At 44.3% G+C, this 14,524-nt stretch overlaps 1 protein-coding gene across 1 annotated transcript in view; it reads right to left on the bottom strand.

The window, feature by feature from the left end:
* The window catches only part of DOCK4 (dedicator of cytokinesis 4), a 503,583-nt gene that overhangs the window by 26,939 nt on the left and 462,120 nt on the right, over positions 1-14,524 (bottom strand). The window contains exons 40-42 of the mRNA XM_045288941.1: positions 10,001-10,142; positions 8,299-8,465; positions 4,942-5,028 (exon numbers count right to left, since the gene is read on the bottom strand). Of these exons, the coding sequence (XP_045144876.1) occupies positions 4,942-5,028; positions 8,299-8,465; positions 10,001-10,142 (396 nt within the window). The remainder of the gene's footprint in view (positions 1-4,941; positions 5,029-8,298; positions 8,466-10,000; positions 10,143-14,524) is intronic.

Here is a 14,524-nt window from a genome sequence, read left to right as displayed (position 1 = left end):
ATTTTTCCCCTCCCTCCCCCCTCCCTTGTGTGCCCTTGATAGTTTATAAATTGGTATTTTGTCATCTCTTGCCCTGAGAATTCAAATTTTGACAGTTGTTGGAAAGGCAATGTAGGACACATGTGGCATGGCACGTAACCCAGGCATGGCACGTAACCCAGGCATGGCACGTAACCCAGGCAAGGCCCAGATAGCAGCCCTTTTAGTCAACATGGCTATCTACCGGGAGTCCTAACCCTTCCCGTCAAATGGCAATCATCTGCTCTTCTGAACTTCTCCGATTTTGACACTGCAGACGGAGAATCTGGATGCAGTTCAATTTGGCCTATGTTTTATCCGGTGCCTACTCTGTGCCCCTCTTCATACGGACACGACATATTCGGGGTGGAATCAGTAAGCCAACACCATGGCTAGAAAGTGGAGAGATTCCAGGCAGCAGGAACGGGAGACAGACACAGGCTGCTAAGAGTGGGCTGTGGTCACAAACAACGAGCCCAGTTTGCTGCTCTGTGTCACAGAGCACAGAATGCAGTCTGATAAAGTAGGCAGCTGATGTTTGAAAGGTTGTGTTTAGTAACGTTCCTTTTAGTACTAGCAGCAGGTGGTGCTTCAATAGCACTGTGTGTGTGTGTGTGTGTGTGTGTGTGTGTGTGTGTACACATACATACTGCTGTGGGAGCTGGGGCCACTGGTGAGACCTCGCGGATTTTACGCTCTGGACAGTGCGGAGTTGAAAAGGCTGTCTGAGTCTAGAATGCAGCAGACGAAGAAGAGCGGTTCTGTGGGCAGGCCCGGCCTTTCAGCAGGAGGCGTCATCATCAGACCTTCTGAACATGGTGTTTAGCACCAGGGTGCACTGTGTAAGCAACTGGTGCGGTGGGAACTGTGGCGATGCCATTGCTGAATCCAGTTCCATTGGCCTCGCAGGCGATAGTCATCTTTTTGACATTGCAAAATTTTAAAAAACAAATGCCATGAAGTCCTTCGCTTCATTAAACACAACACAAATAGGCTACGGGTGGTCAGGCCTGAGAGAGATTGCAGGTAGGCCAAGTCATTATTAAAGACAATTCAACAGGGCAGGCAGCTCCTGTTTATGAGTGGATGTGACCAGCTCATTTATCCAAGGACTGAAGGCCGGAGTGATACCTGCACAACTGGCATTTGTTTTCCCTAAGACTGAATTGTGGCAACCAAAGAGCTGGTCTCAGCTATAACTGATGCCTCTCAGGTGGGAGAAGGGAGCTATAGGAGTGCAGGCCTGTGACTGACACCACAGAAGGTCGATGCAATAGTCATCTAAGAGACAGGAATGGGAGGGATGCTCTTAGCCACTGCTAAGAGCACTCTTAGCCTTCTCCACCTCTGAACCCAGTAGCAGGCTTTACAAGGAGAAAGGCCCATGGGTGCAGTGGCTACCAGGCTCTTTGACATCCCCTGACCTCCAGCTAATGTGTTGTCCAAACTGCTCCTTGAGATGACTATGTCCCCGTCCCCCAGAGACCTCACCGTTAGGAACCGGTGCTGGAGGCCCTGTCAGCTATGTGCACACAGAACGCTGGGTCCCTGCAGTGCGCACTTGCTAGGGTGTAGCACCACCCCAGGGGGGTTCCTAGGCTATACTCCTCACAGGAGCAAATTGTGATGGGTGAACTCCCCCCTGAGCAGCTGGTGCTGGCAGGTTCACACCACTGACTTTCTGGTTAGCAGCCGAGCACTTAACCCTTGCGACACCAGGGATCCTCTGGGGCCTCGTTCTCCCATTCTGCCTATGAGGAAATGGAGGTATCAACAAACTGATGAGCAAGAGTTTGTAAATCTCCTGGAATCCAGGTTTCTGGGGTCCATGGAAGTGGAGTCCCCCACTCAGGCCACTGCCCTAAAGAGCTGGTCTCAGCTCTCACGGATGATCTTTTGAACCCGAAGCAGACGAGTCTCCTGAAAGCGACATTTAAGTCAAACAAGACTTACTCAGCAGTCCGTATGTTTTGCTTCGGACATTTTATCCTGTGGACGATTCCGTCCAGGTTCAGGAAACTAAGTCTAGTGGACTAGAAGGTGTGTTTTATGGCAAACAGCCCGCTCTCCCTGCAGCCCCATAGTTATTTGACAGCACAGCATTCCTAAGAAATTTCCAGACACCCAAGTAGCAAAGGGATGAGCCAACTGCCGTTCATTTATGTGGGTTAAATTTTTGAGCATTTCCAGATCCCCCAAATATCCTATTGAGTCATATTCTACCACACACAGAACCTACACTAACAGGAACACCGTATGTTCACAGATGCAGTGCAGAGCCCAGGAGGCATGATGCTGAGATGCTGCGCAAGACTGCAGGGGGAGGAGCTTGGCCATGTCATTTTCACTCCTGAGTGCACGCGACCTCACTAAGGGCTCCCTACAAAATAAAAACGCTGATGGCTACTTTCAATTTTTGCCTTTTTTCTCTCCCTTAAAAACAAAACTTCCTTTCTGATTTTGTTTAGCACAAAGAGGGACTAATGTAGGTCTTTCATAAAAGCAAGATGGCACAAAGTAAATTTTCAAACCGTGAAGGACACCTGTATATAAACACGGCTCTGGTCCTTTTTCCACTGCACTCTCCACCACACAGGGATAGCATAAGGAGTTTGGGAATTTCTCTCATATTGAGAACGCTTTCATCTTGAGATGCAGTCCGTTCATACGACCCTTCTAGCCATAATATATCTTGTGTCCTGGATTGTAATCCTACTCTATGCCTGTGGCTAGAATCCCATTGTGGAGGGAGTTCTGTAGTATGATAACAGACATGATTAAAGTGGGGCTAAGTCCCGACCTTAGTTAAAGGTGGGAACCAAGACATACCCTTTGTTTGCTTGGGAGTATCTTTCAACTCGGCCCTTTACTAGAGGGTATGACTTAAGACATCATCTTTCCTTTTCCTTGGGGTATGGTGGCTAAAAGACTATGGGAAACAGAAGGATTTCTCCCAAGTTGTCTCCCTCAAATATATGCCAGACTTAGCTGCTTGTGAATGACTATACATTTGGAGGTCATCAGGAGGAGATTAGGGGTCATTCTCCCTAAGAGTTATCAGCCATCTAGAGCAAGCAGACACCACTGTTTATCCCACAACAAGTAGGGCCCACTCCCTTCTGATAAGGATAGTAGTTGTCTGTTTCCTTGTAGGAGACACCAAAGAGGTCAAACCTGCCCAAGGATGACCAAGGTTAGGTTGCCATCGTGAATCTAGGGTCTGCCCATCATGTCACATGTATACCCCTAAACCTTTCCATTCCTATGGGCACACCCCTAGCTCATCCCCTTCCTGTCACACTTATGCCTATCACACATCACCTTCCTACGTTGTATAGGCCTATTGTACTGCCCCTTCCTGTGACATGTGGTTACCTGTAATTATGTCCCCCTGAGATATAATCCTTGGTTAGCAATAAAGTGGGGGCTCTCCTGCTCTCGCACCCGAGGCTCTCTCCTGCTCTCGTGGCCAGATTCCCCCCACGAGGACCACCATGCGGGGCTGAGGTGAGCATGCTACCATGAATTGTGTCTGACTCTACCATTCCAATCTCTCCTCTAACTCTCATGCTCTCTATGACTTTACTATAATCTTTACTTATTATCGCTGTACAATTGCGCCTACCGGACCTGTGATGATTTGTTGGGGACTCTCCTCTCCCCACAAAAGACAAAAGTCATACCTCCATGAAAGCCATTCCTCTGTGTCTAAGAATTGTCCTGGACACAGAGGGAAAGACTTGGATCACTGGAAGAGCACGTACCAGATCTCTGTCTGAAGTGCTGAGGCTGAGACCAGAGGCACCAGAGGCTGTGGTAAGGAGAACGTAGGACAAAGCAAGAGGAGCCACGAGGAAATTATAGGACTATGAGACGGAGCGACAGGCTGGCTTCCTAGTCCATGGAGACAAAGGCCAAGGGAGCGACAACAAGGCTGGGAGACTGAGGATTGGAGAGAGAGTTGGCTGCTGACTGAGGGGAAGTGGTGCTGTGGACCAGTAAGATGATCTCTATTGTTTGCTGATCTTGACGGTTAACTTCCTAAGAGGTTCCCTTATTTGGGAGTATTAGCTGGGAAATCTGTGCGGCCATGGCAATGAATTATCCAACCCAGCATAGAAGCAGCATGCCATGAGAGAAATGGGGACAGTCGGAATAGGGTCATGGACAATGGGGGTGGGGTGGGGGCTGTGAAGGCATGTGGGACTCCTGCCTCGTGGCAACAGGGAAGCCAGAGAGGGTCAGATAGGGCCCCTGCACTGTTTAATGCACATCCCTAGTCAGAAGTGTCAGCCAATTTGAAAATAATATATTAAACACGTTTCAATCCGTTTCTATTATTGGTATGATATAATTTTTGTCTCCACACTGATTCAGATACTGTCTTGGGTTTGAGTCTCTCCATTTTCAAGGTCTTGCTGGGTGACCCCTGGCAAAGACTTTTAACGTCTTGTTAAAAAAAACTGTAAAAATGAGGCCAGAATCAAACCTCACAGCTTTGATATGAGGATTAAATAAGATCATGTGGGTAATCCTTGTAGCATGGAGCTGACAGAGAGGACGCGCTGAAGGTCACAGAACTATACTAACAACCACAGCTCATCACCATCAACTCCAATCCTACTGGGGCGACCCTGTAGAAGTGAGGGGGACTAGAATTCCAGCCCTACCTCAAAGGCTCAATCCTTACATTCTGTCCTAAAGGCTGCTTTCTAAGAATTCCACTGGCTGGTGGAGCAGAGTAGTAGTATCACTGTTCACCTTCCCAGGCTTGGTTGATAATCATGGCCCATCTCATAAATATTCATGAGCTCACAGACTCTTTTCTGAGGTTCTGCATCAACAGCAGGAGCGATTCAGACAGCAGGAGTCCGGTGAGCAACTGTGAGGAGAGAGTACTTGAGAAAAAGCTCTGGTGCTTACCACGTCACGCTTTTCCACTTCAAACCAGCGGGAAATTCCAGGTAGACTCTGCACCAAGTATAAGGACGTTCTCTCCACCCAGAGACTCTACAAAACACAAAACAGATTAAGTCCCCGGATTTCTAGGTACTGAGCTATGACTAATGTTTGCCATTCTGCTTCATCCGGTTTGGAGCATTTTGCTCCCTCGTTCACTGGTATTCCTTCTCTCCCTGCAGCAATCCCTGTGCACTCAAGAAGCCATCCCAGTGAGAGCGCAGGTCAAGTTTATGCTGATAATGCCGTTGTTTATCTCCTCTGACTTTTCTATGTGGCATAAACCATCTACTTCAGACAGCAACCTTCAAAATACAAAAACTGGCCATCACGTTACTTATTTCTCTAAATGCCACATTCTGCTGGAAACTCCGTCTACTTGTCAAGGTCTAGGCATTCTTATCTGGATGGGGTAACAGCCTGAGTTCAACAGAGGATTAAAATGACAAGCTCTTGGGAGAGAAAAGGACTTCCGCCCTCCTGCAGCGCCATCTTTCTGCTGACAGAGTCGTCTTGGTGAGGATGAGGATACGGACTACCTGACTGAAGCCCTGGGATTTTCAATTGCTTCATACGCACGTGCAAGCTGGACACTGACAATGGAAGACCAGGGGAACATGTCTGCGTTTGAGTTACGGTGCTGGCAAAGCATGCTGAAAATACCATGGGCTATCAAAAGAACACACGGATGGGGGGGGGGGGGAGAAGTCCAGCCAGCATGCTCCTTAGAAGCAACAAGGCAAGACGTCGTCTCATGTACTTTGAACACATTGTCAGGGGAGCCCTGTCCCTGGAGAAGGACCTCATGGCTTGGTAAAGTGGAAGGGCAGTGAAAACAGTGGAAGGTGCTCAAGGAAACAGACAGACACAGTGGCGGAAACAAGGGCTCAAAGGGAACAACAATTATGAGGATGGCAGAGGACAGGGCAGTGTTTCATTGTTGTACAAAGGGGCACCATGAACTGGAACCAATTCCATGGGACCTAGCAACCACCACCAGGAAAGCCAAGCACTAGAACTCTTGACTTTGTCTCTATTGGTATATCTCACCACCTGAGCATCCCAAGTTCCTCCTCTTCCAGGTACTCTGCCCAGTTCGTGAAAGGTATACCTCATGCCCACCTGGACTGCTGTAGTCCAGGGGGGTCTATATTTCAGGGCTTTAACTAACTGAGACAGGCCTTCTTAGCATCAGCACACATGAAATCACAGCTGTCTGGGGAGAGGTGCTGTTGACAACGTGTTTCTTTTGTCAGCCAGTTTCTACGTCTATGACTCGTTTTTTCTTACTTGAATAAGGTGTATTGCCGAGAGGATAACACACTTTCCCAAATTCCTGAAAATTGTGACATTAATTCATCATCACCAAAAAACGGCAAGGCTTTCTGTGTGCCAGCAACAATGAACCTGGAGGAATCGTGCAGAGTGCCCGGGAGAGGAGGACCTGGTGGTGCTCAGGTGGCGAAGGAAGGGATCAGACTGAGAAAGACACAGGGCTGAGAGAGCAGTGGCCCAGGTGCTGTGGACTGGGGGAAGCAGGCAAGCATGCCATTTGTTGGACGAGGCCAGCGCTTCTCTGAGGAGGTGCACACGAGCTGCATGCTGCAGAGTGAGTAGGAGTCTGACAGGAGGAGAGTGGGGGAAGCACTGTAGGTAGCTGGAACCAGTGGAAACAGTAACTCTGAGCGGTTTCTAAGAGAGCATGAAGCGTTGGAGAGAGGAGCTTGGCGTTGCTGGAGCTCAGAGGCAGGGTGGGCGAGTGGGTTGTAGAGGGGCCAGGCTTCTGGAGGGGTTGCAAGAAGCAGGATTCCAAGGGCTGGGGGCACAGAAATAAGGAGGACAGATTGATTTCATTTCCTTTTTTTTGGGGGGGGGCACAATTGTTCTACTATTGATGTCTAGAAGGCCATGAGGCAATATAATGCAAATGAGGGAGTCCAAAGATACCGGTTCCAGTGTAGGCCCTACTCGTAATTTTTAGAAGAGGCCTTTGTTCAAGGTAACTGCAGGACGTCAGTAAATCTCTGACTAGGAAATTCACTGGAAGCTCTTTAAAAGAAAATTACGTACCGTATGTACTCGTGCATAAGCCGAGTTTTGTAGCACATTTTTAATGCAGTCTTTGTGATAAAATTAGGTGCCTCGGCTGATATTCGGGTTGGCTTATACGTGAGTATATAGGCATATCATTAACTAACTAGATCTTTAGTTGGATTTGGAAGAGCAAAAAGAAGATATGACTCTAGAAAGGACTAAAAAATGATCGTGAGCCTTTTCAGTAACACCTACTGGTCCCGTCCAGGGACCTCCTGGCCTTGATGGCACAGTCAAACTCCCTTCCTGCCGAAGAGATCGCTCTGAATTCAGTCCCACCAAAAATGGTCACCACTTCCTGTTTTGGTTTCCTTGCTGTGAATAATTCTTGCACGCACTTCTGGGAACTGACACTTAGCAGAGCTGACAGGTGAGGTAACATTATACGACCGTTACCGATAAAGCGTTGGTAGAGAATATCTGAGATGAAAGAAGCTAAGCCAATTCCCAATAATAACTCCCAATAATAACTGTGCTTTGCATTCTTTGTTTAGGGAGTATCATCTTAACCTTGCTATGTCACTATTGTCCCAGAAAGGGCGGACTGCAAGTTATCAGCTGTACATGCGTTTTCCTCCCCCAGTGGGGCTATGAGAAATTGGACCCCTTCTGCTTGAGGAAGCTCTGACCTAGCAAAGCATAATGTAGCCACTGAGGGCAGAGAAGGAAATTTATGACAAAGAATGCAAGGTTTACGTTGATCCTAGGTCCTTAAAAAAAAATCCTAATTACTGCACTTCTCACAAGAATAAGCAGCAGATGAGAGCACAGAACTTTCCCACCATCCTAGCACAGTCCTTCCGATGGCTCTCAGAAATCCTCCGTCGCCTGGTCATTGACTGTCCTTTCTCACTGCGCTCCAGGGTGTCCGAGAATTCATACTGTTCGAGTCCCACATTGGTTTGACATGAATGAGAGAACGCGTTTGGATCAGGAGCATTCAAAGACAGATCTGAGAACCACAGGCATTAGAACTGACTGGGTCCCTGCCCAAACCATGGAGTCAGCATTTCTGGGCTGGCGCTTTGAGTTCCACTTACATAGAAATCACCCCATGTCACGCTGATATATTGCAGTCTAAGAACTATGAGACAAAATTATTTCGATTCTATACGCCCCTCTGCTTCTACCACTTTTTGTTATTATGAGTAGATATTTACTAGGGGCCATCTCAAGGAATGCATAATCTGTCTCTGAAGATAGGGTGCATTAAGAATTTTACGGTACCTTGAATTCGTTTTCCTTATCTTTAGTCCCTTTGTGAAAGGGTCTGTCATAGCGGAATTTCCAGATATGATTCACTTTATAGAAACTTTTGATGTTGTCCGGAACACCCTCTCTCTGTAGGACCTCTTGGCTCTCGGGGATGGGAGTCACGGCATAGATCTGCAAATCTAGGATTACAGAGTTAAGGAGGGAATCCAAGTTGAGAAGCCTGCAGATGCCTGGCTTGTGGCGCCCCTGGCCGAGAAGAGGAGGAGTAACAGTCTGGTGCTCCTACTGGGGTCAAGGTCATTTTAAAACAGTGCCAAGAACTTGAACGAAGAACTCAGTTCATAGTCAATCATTCCTCAAACTTGAAGTAATAACTCAGTTCATGGTAAATCATTCTGTAAGCTAGAGCTATTTCTAGGCAGGTAATTCTGATAAAATATCAAGTTGAAATTGACCCATAAATTTACATATCATTTATTTATGTGTAGGGTGATGGTGGTGGTGGTGGAAGATGGGGATGGCTTGGATATAATTTGATTAATTATAATCCTTAATCATGAGGGTTCTGGCTATCTTTAATTAAAAATAATTTATAGATTTATAAAAATATCAGTATAAAATTTATAAAATAATTTATACAAATTATTTTAAACTATTTTAATTAAGGGTAATTAAATTATTTTAAAAATAATTAGAAATAAGTTCATTTAAAATATCTTTACATTTTATCTTGAAAAATTATAATTTATGATTCATGTAACTACCACCAAAGACAGAGACTAAAACATTGAAAATAACTTTGAATAACTTTTTCATTTACCTGTGTGGCCCTCTCTCTTGTACTGCCATATTTTCAGCCAGTGCTTTCTTAAATCTCGTATCAAGAAAGCTAATGCTTACTTCTAGTTAGTTTTTCATAAAATTACATTGGGAGGAATGTCACATTTACGTGTATACTCCTATTTGCCTCCTTCTCATCTTATCACAGAAGGATACTAAAATAGTACTCCTTGTATACATTCCTGCTTCTCCTGCATTTTGGCTTCTGCTCTGAAATGATATTCATAATCATTAGTGGGGATGTCAGAATTTCTCTAAGCCTCTGATCTTCCTGGGACAGGCAGCAGGGATGCAGAAAGAAGTGTGCGGTGATTTCCTTTGTCCTCCAACACCTGAGTCATGTCAGGTAAGTTGCTCCCATTACAGAATGCAAGTCGTCCTTCCGGAGCAATTATTAAACGTGTGCAGGATGGCCTGGCTAAGAGCCCTCAAAAGATACTTGCAGACCTCTTCTCTTCCTCGTTCTACAATAAAAATTTCAAGGCAAGAAGAATATGCACCACTAAATGCAATGCTATTACTTCCATGAAGTAGTTTTCACAGGCAATGATGGAGAAAAGTGATTCTGGGATAGATCAGTAAAATGGACTTTAAAAGCAATGTTGATATACAGAATACTTTTAATTAAAGGAAAAAAGAAATTTAACAGAATTTTTTAAGGCTTTCTTTTTAACTAACACCCGGATAAGAAACAGAGTAATTAACTTCTGTTCAGGGGGAGCTAAATTAAAACTGAGACGAGGAGAATGAGCGAAAGTTTGAACGTGGCTATTTACAAGGTGCCAGTAGCTGGAATAAACAAATAAGATTACTCTGCGGTTAATGGCCTGTGCCATCTAACGGGAAAGCAGCCTTTCTCAGGAGGAGAGGATACACTGAGCTTCTGCCTGGAAGATGGTTTCATCAGGCTGGTTGGCATGCTGCATGGCGATGGCATGGGGGAATTCGTTCAGCATTCTCTGTTGAAAGGCCTCCAGCCTCTCGTAGTCATGCCCACGACACACAAACTCCTTATTCTGGAGACAAAACGAAAAAGAGATCAATACAGAGCACTGGCAGTAATTGGTCACGTAATAATACACCATAAGAATAAAAACAATATACTCGAAAAGTTTGAGAATTTTGACTAAACATTAAAAATGTAAAGTCAAGACCACGAGTTTCACTATTGCGTTTGCATTTGGTGCAACCCTATGTACAGGGGAAGGAAACTCTGCCCAGTTCTGAGCCATTGTAGCAATTGAGCCTACTGTTGCTCTCGCCATGTCGGTCCCCAGGGACTGGTCCCTCTTGCTAGCATGTCCAAAGTACGGGAGCCCAAGTGTTGTCATTCTGATTTCCAAGGAGCATCAGGATCTACTTCTTCGGACGTCTTTGGGCTGGCCGTCCATCGTATGTTCAATGTTCTTTTCCAACACTATCACTCAAATGCGGGAACTCTGTGGCATTCTTTCTTACTCCTTGTCCAACTTTCACAGGCATGTGAAGCAAATGCAAACACATGGCTTGGGTCAGGTATACCTTAGTTCTCAAAGGCAAAGTAAAGGCATCCACTGGGCTTCAATACTTTACAGAGGTTTTGTACAACAGATAAGCCCAGTGCAGTAATACATCATTTGATTTCTTGACTGCTGCTTCCATAAGCCTTCCTTGGATCCAAGTAAAATCATATCCTTGACCACTTCATTCGTATCCCTTTATCACGATGCTGCTTATTGGTCCAAGTGTGAGTATTTTTGTTTTGTGTTGAAGTGTAATCTATACTGATTACTTAAGACTTTCTATAAGTGCTTTAAGCCTCCTTTGCTTCAGCAAGGCTGAGTCACCTGTTTATTGCAGGTTGTTAGCGAGTCTTTCCTCAATCCTGATATCCTACTCTTCTTCATACAGTGCAGTTTCTTAGATTATTTGCTCAGCATACAGATAGACTAAGTGTGTTTGAAGGATACAACGCTTTCCTGGAAGGATGCATACCTTGCCTGATTTTATGCCCCACACTATGGCCTTGTTCCCATCAAGTGACTGCTTCTTGGTGTATGTACATATTTCCCAAAGAGCAAAACTAAGACTTCTAGAATTCCTGTTCTTTTCAATGTTATTTATAATTTGTTATGATTTACACACTTGAATGTCTTTGCAACATAAATGAAATATAGGCAAACATCTTTCTTCTATTCTCTACTTTCAGTCAAGATCCATCTGCTATCAACAATGATCTCTTATTCTATGTCCTCTTCGGAATCTAGCTTTTCATTTCTGGCAATTCTCTGTTGACGTACTGCTACAATCATTTTTGAATTATTTTCTGCAAAATCTTACTTGCATGTGATAGTTTTATAACTTCTCCATTTCATAAATCCCTTTAAGAAATAATAAATTTGGTTGATATCTTCCTTCCTTCTTATTACATGAATCCCAGAACGAATATCTGAGTGACATGGTAAATGGAACCTTTTTAGACAATGGTTTCATGAAACATGGGTTTGAAAAAACAGAGTAGTTAATCATATAGGAATTCAATAGTATTAATCATTTTGAAATAAAGCAATTTTTAGATATGGTATTTGAACTGCCCAGAAATAAAATGGAATAAAACATTCCATCATTTTTTTTAAATTAACACCTTTACATTTAGTAGTGTTGCATGATCAGTGCCACTATTTGATTTCAGAACACTTTTCTCACCTCAAGCAAAAACTTTGCATCTGATATCAGTCACTTCCCTTCCCCTTTCCTTCTAAGTTCCGGAAACCATTACTAAGTCTGTCTTTTTTAAAAAAATCATTTTATTGGGGGCTCGTACAGCTCTTATCACAAGCTATCCATCCATCCATTGTGTCAAGCACATTTGTACATTTGTTGCCATCATCATTCTCAAAACATTTTCTTTCTACTTGAGACCTTGGTATCAGCTCCTCATTTATTTCTCCTCCCTCATGAACCTTTGATAATTTATAATTTATTACCATTTTTCATGTCTTACACTGTCTGATCGATGTCTCCCTTCACCCACTTTTCTGTTGTGCGTCCCCCTGGGAGAGGGGTTGTGGTAGTCACCTAATCTGGTGTTAATTTAATGATTAAGAGTGTAGGGGTGGAGTCTAAACTGTCAATCTGGAGATAGCCAATGAGACTTCTGTGTGGGCCTGGTCTTCTCCTGAGAATTCTGGGACTTCCTCCTTAGAGGTGGACTAACACAGGGTTATATGTAGATCATTGTGATGGGTTCCCCCTTTTTCCACCCCCACCCCCCATTGCTACACTCATTATTGTTCCTGAGGGGTTTATCTGTCCTGGATTCCCTGTGTTTCCAGCTCTTATTTGTACCCATGTACATTCTATGGTCTAGCCAGATTTGTAAGGTAGAATTGGGATTATGATAGTGGGGAGGTTGGAAGCATTAAGGAACTAGAGGAAACTTGTTTGTTTCATCGGTGCTATACTGCACCCTGACTGGCTCATCTCTTCCTTGTGACTCTTCTGTAAGGGGATGTCCAAATGTCTATAGATGGGCTTTGGGTCTCCACTCTGCACTCCCCTTCATCCACATTGATATGATTTTTTGTTCTGGGTCTTTGATGCCTGATACCTGATTTCATCGACACCTCATGATCACACAGGCTGGTGTGTTTCTTTCATATGGGCTTTGTTGCTTCTCAGTTAGATGGTCATTTATTTATCTTCAAGTCTTTAAGTTCCCAGATGCTATATCTTTTGATAGCCATGCACCATCAGCTTTCTTCACCACATTTACTTATGCACCCATTTTGTCTTCAGCAATCTTGTCAGGAAGGTGAACATCATGGAATGCCAGGTTATTAGAACAAAGTATTCTTGTGTTGAGGGAGTACTTGAGTAGAGGCCCAATGATTGTCAGCTTCCTTAATCCCTAACATATATGTACATAGATCTATTTCTCGATCATTATATATAAGTATATTTATATATGTACATATAAACATAAATATATTTATGTAAATATATTTACATATGTACATAAGATCTCTATAAGTGCCCTTTGCCTCCTAGTTCTTTCCTCTATTTCTTTTTACTTTATTCTTGTTCCACTATCATGTTCAGCCTTCATTTGGGTTTCAGTAATTCCTCTCGGTTACATTGCCCTTGATCAAGCCCTACCAGGTATCCTATGCCCTCCTCGCCATCGATTGTAGATCACTTGTTCCCTTGTCCCTGGGTTTATTAACACCCACTTCCTTCAACACCACCCCACCTCCTCCTCTCCTGGAACCATCAGTCCCATTGTTTTCTCCCCCCCATTGTTTACCCTGCCTATCTTATCTAGATAGACATGCAGAGACAATAATAAGCACAAAAACAAGACAGCAAAACAAACCACTAAAGAAATAAAACAAACAAAACAACATAAATAACCAACAACAAAAAAAGAAAAGCCTATAAATAGTCCAAGGTTTCTTTGTTGACCTTTCAGAGTTTTTTCCGGTCAAGTCTGATGGGGTGTCACACCCTGGCCCCAAAGTCTATTTTTGGTATTCCCCGGGGACTTCATTGCTTTGCTCCCCTTGCTGCTCTGTTGCACGCCCTTAGCATTTCACCCCAGTGTGGTGGGGCCAAATCGGGCACAATTCCCACACTGTGCCTTCAGTGTTGTCCTTGGAAGCACCGTGTTGTCCCTCACTGGTTCAGTGAGGGATGTCGTGTCTCTCTGGTGGGGCTGGCCCTATGGTCTTCTCTGTGCATTGGCTGCTCTGAGCAGGCAAATCATCCTCGGGGGTTTGGTGGGCCAAGATATGTTCCACTCTTTCTTCTTCCCTCTTCGTTTGCTCCTGTGTGCTCTGATCAGAAGTGCCCCTCTCCCTGAGCTGTAGCTTCAGTGCTGTCCTCTGAAGTGCATTCTTCTGGTGGGAGGGGTACTCGTTCTGTCTTTAAGGATTGCTTTAATCTGGACATTTTGAGACTCGCTTGTCTCACATAATATGATGTTTTTAATGTTCATTTATGCTATAGGAAGTAGCAGTAGTTCATTCTTTTACTGCTGAATAATATCCCATTGCAGGGAATACCCTGTTTTCTTCAGACCTCTGCTGCAGAGTTGGGTTGTTTCCACGTTGGGGTCACTGTGGGCATGTTTGTCATGTGTGCGGGCTACGTGGGTGTGGGAACATGTTTCACATTCTCATGGGAGTGGAATTGCTGGGTCTACAAAGGGGAAAAAACTATCTAGATCATTCAATTATATAAATGTACTAATTTATTTGACCTTTAGAATTATTTTTAAAGTGGATGGGGCAATGGAAGGTATTGGCTATGCTTTGATCCTAACCAGCATCTACTTTCCTAAAATAGCTGTAACCTCACATGTCTCAAGAGTGCAGTGCCCTTTCTTCCATTTAGAAGGAAAAGCCAAAAAAAAAAAAAA

Source organism: Echinops telfairi, unplaced genomic scaffold (genome assembly GCF_000313985.2).
Source record: "Echinops telfairi isolate 266 unplaced genomic scaffold, ASM31398v2 ScPeMD7_23;HRSCAF=83, whole genome shotgun sequence".
In the NCBI taxonomy this organism is placed as follows: Eukaryota; Metazoa; Chordata; class Mammalia; order Afrosoricida; family Tenrecidae; genus Echinops; species Echinops telfairi.
Note: the sequence above shows the minus strand (reverse complement) of the source record. Positions and strands in the feature narration are given on the sequence as shown.